Source organism: Hemitrygon akajei, chromosome 8 (genome assembly GCF_048418815.1).
Source record: "Hemitrygon akajei chromosome 8, sHemAka1.3, whole genome shotgun sequence".
NCBI classification, from domain to species: Eukaryota; Metazoa; Chordata; class Chondrichthyes; order Myliobatiformes; family Dasyatidae; genus Hemitrygon; species Hemitrygon akajei.
Genome location: NC_133131.1, coordinates 49,636,830 through 49,660,345, shown reverse-complemented (window position 1 = coordinate 49,660,345; position 23,516 = coordinate 49,636,830). Strand labels below are relative to the sequence as shown.

Here is a 23,516-nt window from a genome sequence, read left to right as displayed (position 1 = left end):
TAAGATGTCAAAGTGGGCCAGAAGACAGGTTTCTGTGCTGTAATATTCTATGTTTGAAGTGGGGGCGGTTAGCCATATTTTGCTTTGAGCTGTCTACTTCACGTAAACCAGTTCTTGACACATGATGTGATCTTTTCAAAAGATTTGTAACGTATAGTGAATACTGGTTGTTGGTCAGGCAGAAAGGGATGAGTAAACACAAAGTGCACTGCAGATGCTGTGGTCAAATCAAGACGTACAAAAGGAAGGGAAGGGAAGGGAAGAGGAAAGTTGCTTTGGGAATAGTGGCCAAATTAAAGAGCGTATCAACCAGGATAACTTGGATACACTTTCATGACTGAAGACTAAGAGTCTTTAGATCCGAAGTTGCCCATACCTAGTTGCCAATGAGAAGTTTTGGTTAAACCACTGAAGTTCGTCTGACAAAGTCAGGATGACCTGAAGACAAAAGACTGTTGCTTGTTCTTCAAGGTAATGGAGGGTGCAGATGTGGGAGATGCTTTGGCAGACCTGTTGGACCATGCACTTTATATCTGAGAGTAGGCTGGGTGGAGAGAGGAGCAGTGGCAGGGTTGGGGGGGAACTCAACTCCAGTTCAGGGGAAGGCCACCACTGCCTCTATGATTTTGGATGGGACAAATGCAATTTATTTTAAAATGCTCTGTAGAATACTCTGTCTTTATATTCTGACTGTCCAAAGAAATTTTTATCCGTTGCCTACAAAGTAATTTAGTACCATTTATAATTAATAAAATATTTGAATTATTAATTTGTTTTGCCAGTTTTCATATTTTAATTCTTGTCTGTCTTAATGTCCTTGACAAGCATTATAAACAATGCGAGGACTAGATCAAACCAATCAAAATTCAAAGCACACTCTACTTGGCACCTAAGATAAAGCCAGTCATCCTTCCAACACTGTAGCAGGTCAGGGGTCAGCTTTAACGACCAATCACCGGCTGAGCCCATCTTTATAAGTTAGTCCAGTTAATCACAGAATGTGATGGAAATCCTTTTGTGCTCTGTCCCCGATCTCTTCATTAGCAGAATCCCTTCTTCACCAATGGGCTTCTCAACTACGACTGCCTTCGTCAATCAACTGAATTCATTAGCGCTAGAGAGTCCCAAATGTGTTAATCATCTTCTAGTAGTTTTGCCGTCCTCGTACATTGCCGCTAATTGTGTGTCTTAATTATTTCCAGGTGTATTGGCGGACATCCAAAGACACTTTGGAGTGAGCGACAGCAAATCCGGATTGTTGCCTACAGGTTAGTGGCCTGTCGCTAACCAGTTAGTCTGACAACTACAGAGGCCTGGTGTGGCTCTCCAGTAGCCCAGCACTGAGTAGTGGGCCCTCTAGCCAATAAGATGCTCTATGTTTAATCAGTCATCTTGGTGAAGTCATGGTTATGGGCAAAATCTGTTTAGAGAATTCATGTTAAATGGAAACCAGCACTGGGAGTGAAAAGAGCTGAGATTTTCATTTTTAGGCTTTACAAGAGTGGATAACTATCATTATAAAGACTGAGTGGTGCTTCGGGTTCTTGTCAGCACTTTTATCATTTGGAAAATCACTGATTATGGGAAATCCTAAAATCCAACTGCCAGCAGCTTGCATCATGCTCTAATTTCCTCACACAAAGTCACAGACCCCCCCCTTCCCATTCCACTACCTTCTTTCCCAGTTTCTGATGTTCCAGAGTCCTGATAAAGGGTCCTGGCCTGAAATGTTGACTGTTTATACCCATGCATAGATGCTGCTGAGCTCCTCCAGCACCTTGTGTGTATTGCTCTAGATTTCCAGCATCTGCAGTGCTTCTTGTTAACCTTTTTCTTATTCCCAATTTCTCCCCTTCTCTCTTCCTCCTTGCCGTTATTTCCTCCCTACCGCTTTTCTTCTTTATTTCCCTCTTTTCTCTTTGTTCCCCCACCCCCCCTCATGTATTCTGCTACCTCTCCACCCCCCATGTTACTCCAACAGCGTCCCTTCCTCCTTGGGTTTAAGGTTCAGAATAGGATGTAAACCAGCACCATAACCATCACTGTCTGAATAAAACTGTGTTATGCATGGGAGAAATAATGAAGGGATAAACCAGATTGAAAGGAGTTGAAATTATTTCCTTGGGCATAATGTAGGTTTGCAGTGAAAGCTTGTGGAGGCACACTCTCCTTTTTAAGAAAAGGGTAGAATTATTCTTTATGCTAAACTAGCTGCAATGTGCAGCTTCAATGCAAATAGCCCTGCACTGGGACTTCACGGAATGCCCTGTGTTTGTGTGAAGGATTATGGAGGAGCGAATAAAAGGCAAGGTCAGAGATTTGTAGCTATACGTGAGGAAATGGGAACTTAATAATGAAAGAGAGGAGAAAATAAAGATTATTTTTTTTCTCTCTGGGATTCAATAGATGTATCTTGTTTCTCTTATTTAAGCTTGGACTTAATCTGAATACCGCAAGAAATGGACAATTAATAGTGATATGCTGCTGATACTCAGAACCCCTCCTGAGGCTGTAGGCAAGCTGCCAGTTAAAAATCTGCATGTTTCTCTCATCAGCTGAAGCTTCGATGTCGTGTCTGGGGTTCTTCAGATTATTTCAGCTTTCCAGCATTTGCCTCTGGCCACTCGACTGGGATCGAGTCTGAACTTCTGGGGTTTGCCACTGCCTGTTTCTCACATGAACCAGTAAAACTTAGGAGGAGAGAAGGATGGCAGTGGAGGCAAGGGGGGAGGAAAGGTGCAGGCAGGAGGGGGGATGAAAGGGATGGTTAAGAGTGGAAGCGAGGGGAGGAGGAGAGCTAAAGTGGGTGTTATCGAGCACAAAAATATAACGTGGAGATATCACCCAGGGCTTCACCTGTAACTGCTAAACCTTTGAGTGACTGTCCAGAAAATCAGAACAAATTCTGTCTGTGCAGACAGTATTGCTGAAACATTACTTCAAAGCTTAAAGCACAGAACTGTGGATTGGTACCACTGGTTTCAAAGGATTCATTCAGGTATTACAAAGGTGCTGGTCCCATGAAGTACTGCTTTCAGATTCTGAATGACACTTAAACCTGAGCATTAGAAATCAGGCTTCCAGATCTATATTATGTGAGCTTGTAATGCACCGTCCTCACCACACGCCACTTCGATTGTCGGTTCCACTCCATGCCATAGAACTACTGTATTTCAGCAAAAACCTGTGTTAGGCAGCCATGCTGGATCTTGTACCCAAAATGCACCATTCGCAAAAGTAGACAAGGGAACATTGAAGTAGCTTTTCCTCCATTTCTGATTGTGTTTTAAATGCTTACAGAAATGTGTGGCATAGAACACGAAATCATAACATGTATGGCAACAGGGAAAGGTCAAGAGCACTGCATTGTTTCAGGGGCTATGTATCTGCAGAAGGCATAGGGTTCCATGGGCAAGTAGAAGATTACGCAGTTGGCCTGTGACTATGTTAGCTGATACAGTCACAAATAGCTGTTATTTTAACTTTGGGCAACAGTGAACACCAGACAAGTTGGCTCTCCTATATCTTTTCTTTTCTTCCTTTACGATGATTTCCAAGGTATAAGCTGATGCTGTTGTCTATTTTGCATTATCAGCAAAAGCAACAATGTCTTGAATGACTCTAAACCTTATTAACTGGAAATTCAACTCCATTTGTAATATCAGTCAATTCTGCTTCTGACATTCATTAACTTAAAATTAATAAATGGAGAAGAATTTCTCACCAATAAATCTTTTCTGTAATAAGCTTGTAGAAAAGCAAGTAGGAGGTTGACATCAGAGGAGGAGGAGGAGGAGGGTTTAGAGGCAAAAAGCACACTGAACATATTTCCAGTGATGCCCTCTCAAAGCTGCCCCAGCAACTGGAGAGGCAAAGAGTCCAATCTAAGAGCAGTATCACAGGTTTCAGAAGTAGCGTCAGTGCAAAGTTAGCAATGGCAAAGGTGGCAGAGCTCGGGGACTATGGCATTGACAGATATAAGCTGTGCAGATTAGTAGAGCACACACAGTACTTTGGCTAGCTGTATTGCTGGTTATGCATGTAATATTTAAGCAATCGATACTGAAGCTGTTATCATTTTTAACTGGCAGTACAGTGCTCCTTCACAGTGGGTGAGCTCAGTCTGTGGAGCTCAGGGCAGTAGTAATTTGCCAAGCTGAGTTGGAGCTCTTCCCTCCCGAGGTTCTGTGATAGCCTTACTGAGGTGCCAGGGCTGCAGCACTTGTTCTTAATTTGGTTTCAGGTTCATTCTGTGTGTGGCACGAGTAATTGTGCTGCTCATTACAAATCTTTGCATCAAAGTTTGCGATTATGCTTTGAAGGTGCTGCCTGCTATCAATGTCTTTTAAACTGATGCAATGCAACTCAGACATTTTTATATGCATACATTTTAAAAAATAGTTGGTATGTGTAAAATTAAACCTGCAGTCATCCTGTTCCTTGGCTGCACTGAATGTGAAGATGTCCCTGGTTCAAAGACCGGGTGATATCTGGTATGAATTGTACTCAATTTGCACTTCACTCAGATGCCGGGGGGTGCTTTTATATAATAACTGATTAAAATGGAAGGGCCACACTGTGGGAAATTGTCCATCCAGAGAAACCTCACCAGACTGCTGATTCAGCCTGGAATGGAGGTTGTCCCAACAGCTGCACTCCCTGTGGGTTGTCTCAATGTGCAACTGAAGGGCAGGGTCATCCGGTCTCATGTTGGACTTGCTCTGGGAGGTCTTATCACATGATCTCCGGTTGGTCCATATGAGGAACTGCTTAATTTCCTTGACCTCCCTCAAGTGACTTTTGGGGCAGTCAATGTCCTGCAAGTTCTCCAGTTTTAGCTGAAGTCTGCATTGCCCTCATCTGTCGGAAAGTATCCTTGAGGTGGTCTGAGAATGTGAAAGGCATTCTACCAGTGCAACAGAACAACAATGGTTACTTCCACTCAAAACAATAAAATGTTCCATTCGTTCCAACTTGCAATTTCACAAGGAGTGTTACCATTATTCCTTCTTCATGGGGAAGTAATTTGAATTCACAGCAGTATGGCAAGTGATGAAACTGTACAGGCAGATTGGTGCCTTGTTTCCTGACCGTGAGATTGATACAGGAGACACCCAACTTTCAGTTCCTACAATTTAATGGGAAATGGAACAGGGTGGGTTCCATGGGAGATCACTAATGGGTGGGAGTTTCAGGCTCGACAATTGGTCAGCCATATCTTTTACTCCGACTCCTTTGGCAAGCGGCTGTGTCATTCGGTGTATAATCAGTGTGATCGTAGTTGGATGTTGCTTGAATTTGGGAACTGGTGCAGGGTTTGATGCCAGCAAAAATGCAAACAGAAACTGACAAGCCCAGACACAGCAATGTTGTACCATTTAAACCATAAGGCATAGGACCAAATTAGGCCATACAGCCCATCAAATCTGTTCTTCCTTTAGATCATGGCTGATTTATTATCCTTTTCAACCCCATTCTCCTGCCTTCACCCTGTAACCTTGGGCACTCTTACTAATCAAGAACCTATCAATCTCCAGTTTAAATAGACCTAATGACTTGGCATTCTCAGCCATCTGTGGCAATGAATTCCACAGATTCACCAACCTCCAGTTAAAGAAATTCCTCCTCATCTCTATTTTAAAGGGATGTCCTTGTATTCTGAAGCTGCGCCCTCTGGTCCTAGACTCTTCCACTACTGGAAACATCCTCTCCCTGTCCACTATGTCTAGTTCTTTCAATATTCAGAAGGTTTCAATGAGATCCCTCCTCATTCTGTTAAATTCCAGCGAATAAGGCCCAGAGCCAATGAATGCCTTTCATTCCCAGAATTAATCTCAAAAAACTCCTAACTACCCTCTCCAAGCCAGCACAATTTTTCTTAGATATTGGGCCTAAAACTGTTCACAATACTCCGAGTGTGGTCTGACCAATACCTTATAAGGCCTCAGCATTACAACCTTTTATATTCTAGTTCTTGTGAAATGAATACTAACATTGCATTTACTTTCTTTACTGTGACTCAGATTGCAAGCTAACCTTGAGGGAATTCAGCACTAGGACTGCTAAGTCTTTTAGTACCCCCAATTTCTGAATTTGCTCCCTAAGCCTATATTCTTCTACCAAAGTGTATAACCATACAATTCCCTTCGCTGTATTCCACCAGCCATTTCTTTGCCCACCATCCTAATCTGTCCACATCCCCCTGCTTCCTCAACACTACCTGCCCCTCCACCTATCTTTGTATCATCTGCAAGCTTGGTGACATTACTTCTGTTATCCAGATCATTAACATATAATGTGAAAAGAAACAGTGACCCTTGTGGAACACTACTGGTCACTTGCAGCCAACCAGAAGAGGCCCACTCTTTATACTATCTACCCATATTAGCTCCATAAAAAGGTAAAGTCTGCAGATGCTGGAAATCTGAAATAAAAACAGAAACTGCTGGAAATGCTCAGCAGGTCCGGCAGCTCCTGTAAAGAAGAAACAGTTAAAATTTCTGTCAATGACCTTTCATCAGAATACAGATTCAAAGGTTTAAAAAGAAGCAGCAGGGTCTGGAGTTACCAAACCAAGTGTCAGATGTCTAAGAGAACCAAGGGAGCCTTGGTTTATGTGATTAAGTCAACCGCTTTTAATTGTTATAGATTTTCTGAGGAGCATATTGCCAGGCCATTATCATATAAATAGGCTGAGCTCCAGCACAGTGCCACTGACAGCCCGTTTATCAGGCACAGCGAGTGACGAGACCTGGGCCAGCCCTTGACCTTCCTTTTGGCCTAACTCAGAGCTAGAGTTCCTGCAGATTTTCTCTTGCTCGCCTTGCACGGGCTGCTTCCATTGAAATGAGGCCCCCTGTTGTATGCCAGAGCAGGACCCAGCCTCGCTATCTACAGGTGTTCGGATAGGAGCTCAGTCAGGCAACTACATTTCAACATTGCAAGCCCAACTTCGACCCTATGTGGACAAACTGATCATGTGAATGCTTCTTAAAATTAGAAGGAGGGTCATCTTCACCCTTTTGCACACAGGATATCAAGCTCACACAGGGTACTCGCAACGGTAAGGCGGCAATCAAAGTTGTCAGTAAATTTATTATCAAAGTACATGTGTGTCACCATATACAACCCTGAGATTCATTTTCTTATCGGCGTACTCAGTAAATCCAATAACCATAATAGAATCAATGAAGACCGCACCAACAGGGTGGACACGGTGTGTGCAAAAGACAACAATCTGTGCAAATACAAAAAGGAAATAATAATAATAAATAAGCAATAAATATTGAGGACGTGAGATGAAGAGTCTTTAAAAGTGAGTTCATAGGTTGTGGGGACAGTTCAGTGATGGGGCGAGTGAAGTTATCCCCACTGGTTCAAGAGCCGGATTGCTGAGGAATAATATCTGTTCCTGAACTTGGTGATGTGAGTTCAGAAGCTCCTGTACCTTCCTGATGGCATCAGTGAGAAGAGAGCATGAGCTGGGTGGTGGAGGTCCTCGATGATGGATGCTGTTCTGTAACAGCGCTCTGTGTTGCTGTGCTCAGTGGTGGAGAGGGCTTTACCCGTGATGGACTGGGTCGTATCCACTACTTTTTGTAGGATTTTCTGTTCAAAGGCATTGGTGTTTCCATACCAGGCTGTGATGCTGCCAGCTCTCCACCACACATCAAAAGAAGTCTGTCAATGTTTTAGATGTCATGGCGAATTTGCACAAACTTTTAAGGAAAGTAGAGGCACTGCCATGTTTTCATCATAATTGCACGTGTGTGCTGGGTCCAGCATGATAACACCGAGGAATTTAAAGTTACTGACTCTCTTCTCTGATGAGGACTGGCTCATGGATCTCTGGTTTCCTCCGTCTGAAGTCAATAATCAGCTCCTTTGTCTTGCTGCCATTGAGTGAGAGGCTTTTATTGTGGGAAGACAATTTATGTATTCCTGTAAAAGGTAAATGTAATACTCATACTAAAGATAGGTAGTTAAACATGACTGAGTATTTCCTAGAAACATTCATGCTCAAATAATTCATTCTCTGCTGATTTTTTTGATTCAAAAGCAAGATGCTGAGAAACAAATAAAAGAGGCAGATTGTTCAGTGGGTCAGTCAGCATCTGAGGGGAGGTAAACAAGTTAATGTTTCAGGTCAGCGCCCTCTCCTTAGTGATGCCCAAATATTCGAGCAGATTATGAACTCAGTGTGACATTTATTTGAGTTCAACATGGGAGAGATAGAGGAACTGAAAATCCTAAATAGCTGGTTCACACGTTATCAGTGAAATAATAGTTAGCAGACCATGAATACCAGCCATTCACTATCAACAGCATTTTACGCTGTCAGAATAGAGCCACCACTGGAACAAATCCCTCGGGAGGTCAGAGTTAAGGTTACAGGCTCACTGGGGCCAGCTCTTCATGACACAGTGTTCACTGGAGATCAGCTGTTAGCATTGTGGATTATGAGGCTGCTGGTGGAAGTCTGCAGGAAGGGATACAAGAAAATAGGGCCCTTTAAAGAAGGGTGCAGACGGTTAAAGCTAGGAGGTTGCAAGCTGATTGGAGAGCTGGTGTGGAGGAATGTTGGTCAGGAAGCAGCCAGTGTGGACAGAGATGACTAGATTTTCCAAATGATATCATTGTGACAATTGGAAGTTCCTGTTCAATCTAGCTTGTGTAGACTTTCAAAATGCCCTTGACAACAGAACGAGTTGCCTGAAAGAGTTCTATTTAAACTAGAAATTACAGGAATCCAGAGCCCTGTAAACATTTGCACCAAAATTGGCAATTTAAATTTATATAAAATAGGTATGTACACTGCATGAAGATTCACACTGTGAGTGACACATGTCATGAAGATTAATCGGGATCATTGCGTGGTGTCAGACTCTTAATGTATAAACACTTAAGAAACGAATATAAACTTGTCAACTCAAAGCAGGAAATGCACTGGAGACACAGGATACTGTTAAACATATTGAGCTTGATGCGGCTGTCTGGCAGGCTGGAGATAGAATTTAATTCTGATTAATGTGAGATAGTTCACACTGTCTGTAAGTGTGTACAACCCTTCAACAGCAAATAAGACTATAACAGTAGCAGGCATGATGGAAGATTTACAACTTCCAGTGCCAACACAATAAAAAGGAAATAGGGCATTGGGATAGTGAGGATGTAGTTGTACCTGAAGAGTGAGGGGCATTGAGTTTGACTGCCGGGTATCCATCCCAGAGAATGTGGTGTCAAAGAATCCTGAGGCTCACAATGTCCATGACTCTCATTTGCCCCCCTCCGCGTTTATCCCAGTTGCCTGTAACAGGTCATTGTCCTTTTGTGCCTCGTCCATTCAAGTGCCTGTCTGAACTTCTCTTAAATGCAGTAAAATTTGAGTCCATCACTTCTTCTTGTAGTGAGTTCCAGATATCAACTACCCTCTGTATAAATATAAACTACCCCTCATTTCCCCTTTAAAATTCCTACTCCTCTTTTTTAAACCTATGCCTTTGTGTTTGTTATACCTTTATTGCAGGAATAGAATTCTGACTATCTACCCTATCTACTCCTCTGTCATGTCTTTGCCTGCTTCACTCCAGGGAAAATAATCCAGCCTATCCAATCTCTCCCCATAACTAAAATCCTACAATCCAGGCAGCATCCTTATCTGTTGGGATCAGTGAAGTATTAATCCTGATTGGAAAGCTATTAATTCTGGTCAGTGTGGCATAAAATTTAGTCAGTGGGATACTAATCCAAATGATTGGAACTGTGAGTCTGGCTGGTGGGACATTGACCTTGAGCTGTGAGATATTGACCACGATTGATGAGCGATGGGACCTGTTCAGCTGGGTATCTGTCTAAATCAATGAAGAGTTGATCCAGGCCAAGCTTATTCTCATCTGCACAATTACATGTATCCACACGTGCAATGAAAAGCTTACTTGCAGTGGCATCACAGGCACGTAACATTAGAGACCCGTGCGTTAAATATAAATTCAGGTTTCTCCCGCTATCCAAAGGTAGAGCGTTCCTATGAAAACGTTTGTAAACCGAAATGTCGTAAAGCGAAGAAGCAATTACCATTAATTTATATGGGAAAAATTTTTGAGAGTTCCCAGACCCAAAAAACTAACCTACCAAATCAAACCAAATAACACATAAAACCTAAAATAACACAAACATATAGTAAAAGCAGGAATGATATGATAAATATACAGCCTATATAAAGTAGAAATATTGCATTAAATTTGCTGATGATACCACAGTGGTGGGGCTCATCAGCAAAAATGATGAAACAATGTACAGGGAGGAGGTTAAACAGCTAGAGAGCTGGTGCAGTGACAACAACTTGATGCTTAATGTCACCAAAACCAAGGAGATGATCGTCGATTTCAGACGGTCTCAGCCTGAGCACACACCCCTCAGCATCAGCGGCTCCACAGTGGAGAGAGTGGAAAACATCAAGTTCCTTGGGGTGCAGATCTCGGACAATCTCACCTGGTCCAGGAACACCACTGGGATTGTGAAACGAGCCCAGCAGAGATGCACTTTTTGAGGAAGCTTAAACAAGTATCACTCCCCACTAACATCTTAACTACATTCTACAGAGGAGTGGTTGAGAGTGTGCTGACCTTTTGCATCACAACCTGGTACTCCAGCTGCAGTGCTGCCGACAAAAAAGTCTTGCAGAGGGTGGTTAGGGGAGCAGAGAAGGTTATTGGGGTCTCCCTACCTTCTGTCCACGACCTCTTTCAGATTTGATGCCTCCAGACGACACGGTACATCATTAATGTCCCCTCACACCCTCTCCATGAACTGTTTGTTCTTCTGCCATCAGGTAAATGTTACAGGAGCATCAAAACTAAAACCACAAGGCTACTAAACAGCTTCCTCCCACAGGCAGTCAGACTGCTAAATAGCTGCTCTACCTGACTCTGCTTTGGACACTTTTAGCTTGCACTAGACACTTATAACTTGTTTTTAACTGACATGTGGCTGTTGTGTTTCACTATTTATTGTTATGTTTATTATTTAGTGTTGCGTTTGTTATGTTATGATTGCACTGCTCCTGGGAAACGCTGTCTCATTCTGCCTTGCAGAGCTGATGTACAGTTAGAATGACAATAAAGTTTTTGAATCTTGAATTATGGTGTAGTTTCACTTATCACAATTGGGAAGCCAGCGAGCTAAAATCGATTTGGAGAAAAAAAATCGGCATGCCCACGCATGTGCACACAACTGCACACACAAGGCTTCACGGTCATGGTAGTCTTTCTTGGAGTAAAGCAGGCGTCTTTTTCTTGTAAAAGCGAAAATCCCCTTTGGCTAGTGAAAACATGTACTAATGTAGGTCTTTCGTAACAGTGAGCTGTCATAAAGCAAATGTTCGAAAAATGGGGGCCACCTGTTATATGAAATTTTATAAGAAAGAGCAAATTAACAATCAATTGTCGAGCAAAGTGGTCAAAGTGTTACTGTGCTCAGGTAGTGGAGAAAGTTGTGCAGGTTGGCACAAGTTATAGATCATCTATCTGGAACTGAGAAGATGTAAGTGGAAGAAAATGACTAAGAACCGGTGAAAGAGGAAAAGGAAAGATGCTGGAGCTCCCTAATACAACATTCTACAGATGCTAGAAAACTGACATAAAAGAAAATTCTGAAAATCTCCATCAGGCCAGGTAGCATCCGAGGAGAGAGAAACAGAGTTTCAGGTCCTGTGGTGAAAGGTCATTGACATGAAACAATACGTTTGTTTCTTTCTCTGCTGAGTAATTTTTGTGTGGTTTCTCTGACACTGATTTATTGGTTGAAGAGTAAAAATTGCTTAGAGAATCTGGAAGATCAAATAGCACCATCAGATCTTTTTCATTCAGCTAAGGCATGGATTTAACATCTCACACCAGATTAGTGAGTGGAGGATAAACGGTGTGGGGTTAACTGTTATGGCATGTTTGTTGGTAGGTCTACAGGTACAGAGGAGATGGTGGACAGGAACAGATGCTCCTGTTTCCAAATTCATTTCCATTCTGCTCTCAGTGTCCCCTGGATTTTTTTTTTGTTGCCTGTCATCATCAGTTCCCCGATTCCTCTTCGTTTTCCTTCTAGATCCCTCCCCTGTGCCTTGGTCTCCACAATCATTTCCTAATTTAACGTAACTACATCAGAGCAATTTAAAGTCTCTGCAATTTTATCAGCAACATATATAGGATTTATCAATAATCAGGGATTGTTTTCCACTAGGTGCTCTGGTTTCCACCTGCAATTGGCCACTGTAAATTGCTCCTAGAGTTGATGGAGATGTGATTAGCTTACATGGGTACTTGAAGACCATTATGGACATAGTGAGTCAAAAGGCCTGCTTCTCTGCTATATGAATATCAGCACCACCACCCCTAACAATCTGATCACAATTGTGTTTTATTTGGGAGATTGCAATGAGCAAGTTGTCTGCAACTTTTCCAACTTATTAAAAATGACTACACTTCAAAAGTGTGTGATTAGCTATTAAGTGCTTTGGGACATCCTGAGGTCATGTAATTACTATATTAATACATTATTTCACCACTGTTTAATGAAATTAATATATTTTGTGAAGACTGACTCTTTGTGTCATAATAATAACAATATTTACAGGATGATATCAGGTCAGTCAGCATCTATGGAGAGGAAAATAACATTTCAGGTTAGTGACCTTTTGCCAGACTGAAACACTGACTCTGTTTCCACAGAAGCCATCTCTTGTTTCATGTTGCATTTCAGGCATTTGGGTTTTGCCTTGCCTCACAGTGGGGCATTATCCCAGCTGGGTCTGTGTATGATTACAATCTTGCATGCAAGCTGTATTGCATATGCCAGGGCAAAGTTTTATTCCCAGTCTCATGCATGTGCCATGGAAAGGAAATTGCCAGTGTCATGATGCCAAGTGCACTGAACGTGAACACATAAACCATTAAAGTTATGACAACAGGTATCTGAAAGGTGATAGTTCCAGGGAGAAAGCAGAAACGTGAGACGAGCTGGACCGCACAGCTGACTGATGGGCTGATCGACCAAAATACAACTGTTGTGTGGTTGTGATACCAGAATGGGAATACCGTTTTACTGACGGTCAAGGATCACCCAGTCACATACCCAGCAGCACGCTTTGTTTCTAAACTCACAGAGAAAGGGGCGGGAGCCCAATCATGGCCACCAGTGGTGGGCCTAAGAGGGCAGGCCAACGGAGGGGAGAGAGAGAGAGAGCGAGAGCGAGAGGGAGAGAGAGACAGAGAGAGAGAGAGAGAGAGAGAGAGAGAGAGAGAGAGAGAGAGAGAGAGAGAGAGAGAGAGAGATAGAGAGAGAGAGAGAGAGAGAGATTGCAGCAACTACACCCAGACAGCTTGCGCTCTGATCTGGAGCTAACTGATAAGCACATTTTTAGAAAAACATTTTCAGCAGATCACTTGTGAATTGCGTGATCACTGATGCTCATCCCACCACCAAACCTGGCCACGGCTGATACGTGAGATGGGCTCTTCCTGGAACTCCTATTAGCTGAGAATACGGTGACTAAGTCCTTTCAAAGCCCAGGCAAGATTTGCAGCTTGTATTTGACAAGGGATAACAATCTCCATTAGTTTACCCACCCTCTTTGGCTGGAACGTGAAGAGTAGTAGAGAGCTCTTATGAGTGACTAACATTACAGTGTATATATTCTCTTTGCTGCAACAGGGGATGGGAGGTGAGGGTTATGACATTTTTAAGACACTTCTCTGAAAACTGGGTGGCATTGAGAAAGAAGAGCTTATATTTCATTAGAACATTGGTAACAATTATTTTCTTTTCCTTTACGTTGTGTACTGACCAATAAGAATAAAGAATCTTGAATTACAGCATACAGTAAGGCACTTCAGCCAATGATGTTGCATCGACCTGTTAACTTGCCCTAAGATCAGTCTAACCCTTCCCTCTTGCATTTCTGTGGGGCCTTTCGCAGCTTCAGCACAAGTGTTTTCTGGCCCGTCAAATCCATTTGAAGTGTGCACACAGTCGGAAATAATTTAGAAGATGTGTAGCTCGGGAGGTTGAGCTGTCCTCTGGTCTTGGCAATTAGCTTGCAAACATTTCATCACCACGCGAGGAGACATCGTCAGTGCGCTGTTGATTGTGTCGTGTCCGCCAAATGCTTGGCTTTTGTATACTTATCAATCAGCTGATTGCATGTCATTTCAGAAATTCAGTTGTGATGTGGGGAGGAAATCTCGTCGCTGATTGACTGTGTGGTGAACTTCATGCCTTGTGGTCTGGAATTTTGCCCACATCAACTCAAAGACAGTATCACGGTCTGTGTGTTTGTTTATAGAATTGTTCACGGAGAACCACGCTTCTAGGAATTCTCTTGCAGGTGCACAGTGTTACAGTGTGGGAAATGGGTTGGTAGGTAATTGGACCACTATAAGTTGCTCCTAGTGTGTGAAAGAGTAGAGTCTCGGGGGGTGGGTAGCAACAGGAATGTGAGGAAAATAAACTGGGATTAGTGTAATCAAATGCCTGGTGGTTGACAGAGACACAGGGCCAAAAAGCTTGTTTCTGTTTGACTCTATGACCCAGCAGTGAACTTACACACAGCAAAATCTCACTGAGAACAACAAGCAAATGTTCTGATTTTGTGTTTTTTTTTGTTAAAGCTTAAGTATTGGTCAGGATTTATTGCATTGGTTTCATAGCTGTCCCCATTCTACATCAAACAGGGCAAATGGGGACCATCATTGAACAAACCCTTTGGAAGAGGTCCTTCCATCAGTGTATCCCATCCACAGAATGACACTGAGGTGCTTGGATCTCCAAAGTGGGATCTGAATCCACGACTTACTGGTTCAGAGACTGCATGGTGTATAACTGTGAAGTGAAAGTTCCTTTGAGTCACAGTTATACATCACAGAAGCAGACCACTGCCTGTACTGACCTTCCAGCATCCAGTGACTTTATTCCCTGCATATTCCCATCAATTCCCTCAGATTCCCCTCTCAACGACATCCTGGGGGTAATTTTCTGTGACCCACCAAATAGCCCATCTTAGGGACATGTGAAGAAATGGAACATCTGGAGGGAATCTACATAGTTGCAGGGAGAATGTGCAAACTGCCTTGTTTTGGAAAAAAAAGTTGCTCTGACCCGACCCGTAGCCTGCAAAGTATGAGAGAGGGCTGCCCATTACCTGTGGATCCTCGATTGCTGGTCGCTGGAGTCTCAACACTGCCACTGTGGCAGAGAGTGGTGCTGAGTTTACAGGGTGAAAGTGATGCTCATATTTTCATCTGCGCAGGCATGCATCTGGAATTCCTGGACAGAGCCATATCCCCTTTATTCGAAGATGGGATCGGAGTTGGCAAGTCCCCAGGAAAACTGCTGTCAGTTGATGGGAGGTGGAGGATGTATGCGTCCGTGCAAACAGGATAGAGTGCAAATACCCTTTCAATTTGATAACTTTAAGTGGAATTATTGAAGGAGACAGGCAGTGGGAATGGGGAGATATAGGGTGGTTTGTGTCAGTGTGATGAGGACCGGTTGCAACAAGTGGCTGTCATCTTTGATATAATGTTATCTGGGATAAAGCCTGCTTGGCATTACTCAGTTTAATTTCTTTATTTACAGCTAAATTCTGATTTCCATAATACTGGGTTTCTTATAAATGCTTGTTGAGTCAATAGATAACTATTTATCTTTCCCTTCCTCCCTCTATCTGTACAACTGATATTCTCATGCATAATTCTCATTACTCAGTGAAAGCAGTGCACAGTAGCACTAATTAGTCATTCTTTATCTGTGCAAATGGATGATTAACACCCTTGTTCCTTAACCAATTGCTTACCCACCTCACTTCATAACGCAGGTTCTTCAGTCAATAATTTTTCAGGTGACCACTTGCTGAAGTTCTCCTCTTAATCCTTCCCCTGCTTCCCCAGCTCCAACCTTCTGATTTGTCTGAGACTCGGTCGTACTTCAGGCTATGGTTTGATCAAAATCGGTGGCTCTGCCACTGAGTGCCCATCTTTCCAGGCTCCTGACCAAGTCCCGCACTCTGCTAGATGCCAAAATGTTGGTGCTGATTGGATGAATGGTCACTTGAGTGCAAAACCCCAGTTCTTCATGATTGGTCCTAGACATTGATAGATTCTTGATTGGTCAGGGCATGAAGGGATCCGGGGGGGGGGGGGGGGGGGAAGGCAGGAGATTGGGGCTGAGAGGGAAAAGAGGTCTGTCATGAAGAAATCGTGGATCAGACACGAAGGGCCAAATGGCTTAATACTGCTCTGTATCTTGTGGTCCCATTTTCTCAGGTGCTGTATCCACTACAAGAACCCTGGATGGATATCATGGCACCTTTGTGTGAGTGAGGGATGGGAATAGAGCTCAGGGGAACTTCTGTCGTGTAAAAGGATTATTTGTTTGAGTTTGCCCTGAAGCATGTGCTTCAATATGTTGTAAAGTGTCAGACCTGTGGAAGATTCTGAACAGTCAGATATGGACTGGTGAATGACAGGTATCGTTAGTACCAGGGAGTGACCATCTCTGCCAAAGCACCACCACTGGATAGTCAATAGCATGGCCCTAACTGAATAGACCCACCAGGAACACCGTAGAGTGGAAATTTAACTGGGCCAGCAACCAGAGGTGGGGTGGGGGGGGGGGGGGGGCTGGTGAGGAGGAAGAGTACAAGCTGGCAGGTGACAGGTGATAGGGGAGACCAGGTGAGGGGGAAGATGGATGGTTGGGGGAGAAGATGGTCCACTGTCCTCTCCTATTAGATTCCTTCTTCAGCCCATTACGTCTTCAAACTTTCTTACATGATCTCCCTCCCCCATCCACCCACCCACCTTGCCTGTCACCTGGACTCACTGTCAACCACCGGCTTGTATAACTTCCCCATCCCTTCACCCACTTCTGCTCCCCTCCTTTCCAGTCCTGATGAAAGATCTCAGCTCAGATTATTGCTCTCCATAGATGCTGTCTGGCATGCTGAATTCCTCCAGCACTTTGTTTGTGTGTGTTTTCCAGAGTGGAAGTGGTTGGGTTAAGGAAGTTAGCTCTGCTACTTTGCCTCTCTCCCATGGATATATGCGATCTCACTTGGGTCTGATTAGACTATGTTCGTTTTCCTCAGAGTGGAGGAAGCTGAGATGTATATCCAATCATGAAGGAGATGGATAAGCTAGATAGTAAAGTTCTTCATCCCATGATGGGGATGTTTAAGACAAGACGATGTGGGTTTAAGGTGAGTGGTGGGAGGCATAGAGAGGATCTGAGAGGGAATTCTTTCATCCCAGAGTGGCTGGAATCTGGAACCCACTGCCAGACAGGATAGTGAGAAGCATGCAGACAGATACTTGATTCAGAAGGGTATGGAGGAAGTATGGAGCTGACATGGGTGAATAGGAGCGGGGACAAGGCGGTTGTCTCCCTTTATGTCCGCTCCTTCCCCGGTTAACCACCTCAAGTTCTGAGCACTTCAGGGATGGGATTAGGTACCGGGGAAAAACGGGAATATAATTTAGTTTAAACTTTCCATTCACTCTGTTCAAGATGATTAAATCTTTGATAAAGGACAAGTCTAAAGGTTGTTGGCAGCTGTAATATCACACTGGGAGAGGAATTCTTGGAATAGACAACAAGTTTGTTGTAAACAAAGCAGAACGCTAGAGTCAGATGCTGAACACAGGTGCTTTCTCAATTGAAAATGCCCTGGTATTTAATTGCTTATGTGAAGTGAGAAGTGACCTTCATCACTATCTTCATCTGCAATCCCTGTAGTTAATAAGATGCAAATATCTGGGCTTGTGGTATTTGAAATCATATCTATTTTGAAACGTATTGTGCTGGCCTCATTCTCCTCCCTGGCTCAATGTGCTGTTAACTTAATGCAGTGCTGTATGTGTTGATGGAGGAAGGGCACCTGACTTGGCCACAGTCAAAGATGTGACTATTACCTGAGAGTATTTATTATGTAGAGTGAATGTTTTACAGAAATCAGCAGCATGCTGCCACAGACATGTCAGTTGTCAGGAGCTCAGCTATGTAAACGGAGCGAGAAGCAGTCAGCTAGAGGGACAATCGAGCTTGTTCTGCTGTTCTATATAATAGACCAACGTCATGCATCAGTTCCATTTCCCTCAACTTCAATCTCCAATCTCATGTCAGAGTGGACTCAAAAGATTTGGCATCCTTCAACATCTGAGGAAGGAGGTTCCAGTGTCCTGATCCCAAAGTCAAAGACTTTAGCCTGCAATAATGCCCCTGGTTCTAGATTCTCCAGCCTCTCATGTCAACCTGGGGAGCTGACTTCAAACATTATAACTTCCTAATCTTCAAAAAGAACCAACCCAGTTTCCCAAGCCTTCACTCACAGGACAACCCTTTCATTTCTGTTTCATGTCTCTCTCCAAGGAAGGAGATATACAGTGCACAGGCTCAGTTTCAATGAACCCTGTCAGAATATTATAAGTGAGCGTGGACCAGCTACTCTCCCCGTCCTCCCTACACTAGAGGAAGTGGTTGTTGTCTGCACCTCTATATGTGCATGGAGTGATGGAAACACAACTTGCACTTAGAGGATGTTGAGATGTTACTACCTGTATTTATGTAATGTAAGCATCGGATGTCAGAGACTCCTTGCAGATGGAGTAATCACCCTTGCCTGAAGCTCCTGTATCCTGTAACTGTTAATTGTAGCCTGAACTTACCAGACCCCAGCAGTATCTAAAATCTTAATGTATTTTTAAGACACCTTGCAATCGGTTTGTCATGGACAGGACTTGAAGGTCATTGGAGGGACAGGGGAGTGGAAAGTGAAGGTCAGGGGCTGGAAATTGGACTGTGGAGATCAGGAAAGGAGCTGTGGTAATTCAGCATGACTTACAGCAGGAAGAGACCGTTTACCCGAGCTGCTCTTTAGCCACCACATATATAGTTAAATTAAATAAGTAGTGCAAAAAAATAGAAATAAAAAAGTAGTGAAGTAGTGTTCATAGGGTCAATGTTCATTCAGAAATCGGATGGCAGAGGGGAAGAAGCTGTTCCTGAATCGCTGAGTGTGTGCCTTCAGACTTCTGTACCTCCTTCCTGATGGTAGCAATGAGATGAGAGCATGTATACTCAGTGACTGAATCCCTACAGTCATCCAGGGCAGAGAATTACAGTGATCCAAAATGCTCTGGCTGATGAAACCTCTTCTTGTCCCAATCCTGACCAAATTGTGAGCCCTAGGCCCAGTATTCTAAACAGGGGAAATGTGAGCTACGTGTAAAAGCCCGTATTTGAAACTAATTCATTATCCCTTGGCATAAGCCCAGTCCACCTGATTCCTCTTCACCACATCAGCAGTCTGTCTGGCGAGGCTTCAGCAGATTCTCTCCATGACAACGACCTTCCTGAGGTAAGGACAGAGTAGATGTGTTTTCCATTATTTGGTGTCAGGGATCCAGGAGTCAAATGCTGGAACTGGCTGAAGGATAGGTAAATGGCTCTTTAGTACTGACCTGGAGTAAGTTTGTGGGAAGGGTTGGCTGGCAGGAAGGAGGGGCCCAACTGAGTTGGGGAGGGCATGCCAGAGAGACTTGCACAGTGTGAGATGGTTGAGTGAGTGGAGGAGAGTGACCATGAGGGGTATAGAGGGAACTATTTGGATTTTCCCTGATGGTAGTCCGGTTTCCTCCCAAGGAGCAAAAGGTAGATTAATTGGTCATTGTAAGTGGTCCTGTGATTAGGTTGGGGATAATTGGAGATGTTGGCAGTTGCTGGGGTGCCCTGACTCGAAGGGCTGAAGGGCTGGTCTGCATTGTTTCACTAAATAAATAAAGTCTGAGTCGGTAGGTGGCTGGACACCACGTGAGAGTCTGTGACTGGTCCATTCCCCACTGGGTGCACGAGATCAACCTTGCTGAAGGGTCTCGGCCATGAAATATTGGCAGTTCATCCTCCACAGATGCTGCCAGACCTGCTGAATTTTCCATCATTTTCAATTTAATTCAGATTTCTATCCCACTCAAATGAACATTACTTGCTGAGTTGAATTAAAAGCTGCTCCATTTGTAATTAAACATTTTTTTAAGTGTGGACACAGGGATGTTGTTGCAGTGGGGCTGTGTTTCTGGGATCATCCAAATGCCAGGAAGAAGTAACTGCATGTCCTACACCAGGATGTAGGAAATTTAAAAAGAGGTGGTTATTTGGTTTAAACTGGGTTGTGATTCTGGTTTAGGGAAGGAAAGCTGTGAATACCTGTCCCAGGGAAGCCATTCCGTTCAGCAGAGTTTCCAAGCAGTGGTGAGTGTTGTGAGGTCAGTGTCAGTCGATGTTGCACCCATTCCCATCGCCCAGAGCTGTTCAAATAGTACAATGACTGTCTTTTTACAAGAGTATTGCTGGGACTTAAAGACCGAGTTAAAGGGAATAGGTTAGGCACGGACTTTATTTCTTGGAGCGCAGGAAAACGAGGGGAGATCTTATGGAGGTATGCAAAATTCTGAGGGGTATAGATAAGATAAATACATACAGGCTTTTTCCCCTGAGGTTGGGTGGGACTAAAACTGGAGGCCATAGGTTTAGGGTGAAAGCTGAAATATTTAAGGGGAACTTCATTTAAAGAGTGATGTGGGTGTGGAGCAAACTGCCAGCGGAAGTGGTAGATACGGGTTCAATTGCAATATTTAAGAGAAGTTTGGATAAGTACGTGGATGGGAGGGATATGGGGAGCTATGGGTGTGGGTAGATGGGACTAGGCAGAATGGACTGGATGGGCAGAAGGGCCTGTTTTGTGCTGTAGTGCTCTATGACTCTATGGTTAGGTCAGTGGTTTAGCATCTCATTTTGAAAGATGGTACCTCAGAGAGATGCACTCACATTTTGTATTTCTAAAGCTGACTTTGATACCTTTACTCAACATAGCCTCAAGGTCAAGAGACAGTATTTGGAAAATGAAAAAACAAAAGTGGATGCAACAATATAAAGTAAATAATTAAAACAGAAACATGTCAGTGTGCTGGAGGTGTCAAGTGGAACCACAGGTAAAGAGGTTGTAACTGATGGTGACGTTTTTCCTATAACAAGGGCTAGATTGCCTTAGAGTCTGAGTCAGGCAGCAGGGGAACAAGACCTTCAGCCCATCGAGTCCCCTGCTGTCCAGCAACCACTCATTGACACTAATCCTGCACCAATCCCCTCATTTTATTCTCCCCAGCTTCCTGTCACCCCCCTCCACCCAGATTCTACTGTTTACCTAGACACTAGGGACAATTTACAACAACGAACCAACCTACCAACCTGCACATCTGTGGGATGTGGGAGGAAACCCACACGGTCACAGGGAGAGCATGCAGACTCCACACAAATGGCAGCTGAGGTTTCCTGTGCTGCTGTCTATCCGTGGATTAAAAAATCTTTAACTGTACGCTCAGAGTTCAAGTGGACTCTTGTGTTGTGCAGATGTTGCTCTGGGGCTCCAGCAATTATTAGAAGTGTTTGGGTTGGAGATGAAGGTGGCTCCCTGGAGTAATAGTACCAAATGCATGTAATCAGTTTTCAAATTCACTGCACCATCTCTTCTTAACTACACTGGTACCTTATAGATATCCCACTGCTTTGTATTTCATTCCAGCCAGTCATAGAACCTTGAGGAGTCTTTAATTTAGCTGATCTGATTCGCTGTTGGAAATTACTAGTCTCCTTGTTATGTTGCTGCTGATTTTGTGTGAAATTATGCAGGAAAACTTCCGCAAATTCCTGCCCCGCATTCTCTAAGTAAGAAAGGCATGGTATCATTGTTGATGAAATAGCCCTCTGAATTCCTCCGACCGCCAGGAACCTCAGCCCACAGTAAGGTACTGTTGCAATAGATAAGGGGTCACAACTTGGGATCCACCAGTCAGGACAGAAACCTCTTCACCCAGGGGGCAGGGAATCTGAAACCTGTCACAAAAGAGGTCATAGAGACTCAGTCACCGTGTTTACTCAGATAGAGACTAATTTTGCATTGATATTAAATGAATGAAGGGATATGGGAAATGGTGCTGAGGTAAATGATAAGCCATGAGTTTATAGATTGGTGAGCAGGTACGAAAGGCTGTCAAGTAGCAGAGACTTGACATTGAAACGTTTACCATCCCTTTACCTCCACAGATGCTGATTGACCCTTTGACATCTTCCAGCAGTTTACTTCCCAGTCCAGATTCCCTCCTCTGCAGTCGCTATGGCTTTCTACTGCTTCTGTTTCTCATGTTCCTGGAGATACTATGTTTGAGATTTAACTGCCCCACCCAGTGGGTATGATTTCCTAGAAGAGTAGAAGGGGTTCTCCTTGGTGTCCTGGATACACTGATCTCTCAGTAACCATCACCAGCACAATGCTTTTCTGTTTTACGTCAGTGATTGGCATTCCTTTGGTCTGAAGTCCCCCTACAGCAAAAATCCTGCTTGTATTACTTTTTTCTCAGAGGAGTTTTGCTTGAGTCATTCCTTGGCCATTTCTCCTGTTCCCTTCCCTTCATCACATCACTTCTGTTTGCTTTAGCTCCTCCTTCTGCTGTTCTGACCATCCTCCAACCTCGGTCCCCCCTCCCTTCTCTACCCCTCAATACCCCTCAAGCAAGGAGTTGGCATACTTAAGTGTTCCTCCTGACAGAGGCCTGAGAAATGCTCAGCAGAGTTCAAAGGCTCCTCTCCAAAGGTGGGCGCTCACAACTGAAACTTGGTTGCAGAAGGGAATAGCTGGAGAGAAGTTCCTCATGATCAGGTGGGAATTCAGCTGGCTTATGGGCGACAACAGGGAAGAATTAGGCATCACTCAGTGTGCTGGAACGAGGGGAGAGATGAGAAAGGATCTAGTGCTTTCCCAGTGTATATGACGGATAAACACTTCTTGGGCTCACAGCTGGGTACAGGTATCGCTTATAACCGACATTTTGATGACAAACTCTGCTACCTTCTTCAGGAGTGATGCCTGGGTATGTCTACTCTGTTGGCGTTTATAGCCTGGTGGTCTGTCCCTCCTGATTGGTTAGCCCTCATCCAATCAGGATTTGTTCTCCCACCTGGATTATAATCAAATTCCAGTTCTCACTTAGAGTGAGACCTTCCTCTTTGTTAAAATTCTTTTGCTCTGGTTTTATTTCAAGGGGAGAGGTGTCTGTTGGGTGACCCAGGGCTCACAGTCCTGTACAGCAGACCCACAGATCCAAATGTAGACTAGAATGAACTGGAGAGGGTGGGAAGAGGTGGCGATGGGAGATATACTTCCAGAAACCGATGTTGTGAGTTGAGATTTTTAAAAAAAGTAACCTGTCAGGATCTGCCAAGACTTCCCGTCAATAGCAAGTACAGAGACATAATAAATCCTGGGATGATCAGATGACAAACAGGAGCTTTTAACCTCGGGTGTTGTCCTACACAGTAGCTTTAAATAAGAATATCCTATGCACAGAATGGGCAATGGTGGAAAAAAAGCTTTCATTTAGTTTCACTTTTGACACTTTCTGTCATTCAGCAGACAC

At 43.7% G+C, this 23,516-nt stretch overlaps 1 protein-coding gene across 1 annotated transcript in view; it reads left to right on the top strand.

Annotated features, from left to right (window-relative positions):
- The window catches only part of spns2 (SPNS lysolipid transporter 2, sphingosine-1-phosphate), a 109,016-nt gene that overhangs the window by 20,128 nt on the left and 65,372 nt on the right, over window positions 1-23,516 (top strand). The window contains exon 2 of the mRNA XM_073053820.1: window positions 1,203-1,268. Coding sequence (XP_072909921.1) covers window positions 1,203-1,268 — 66 coding nt within the window. The remainder of the gene's footprint in view (window positions 1-1,202; window positions 1,269-23,516) is intronic.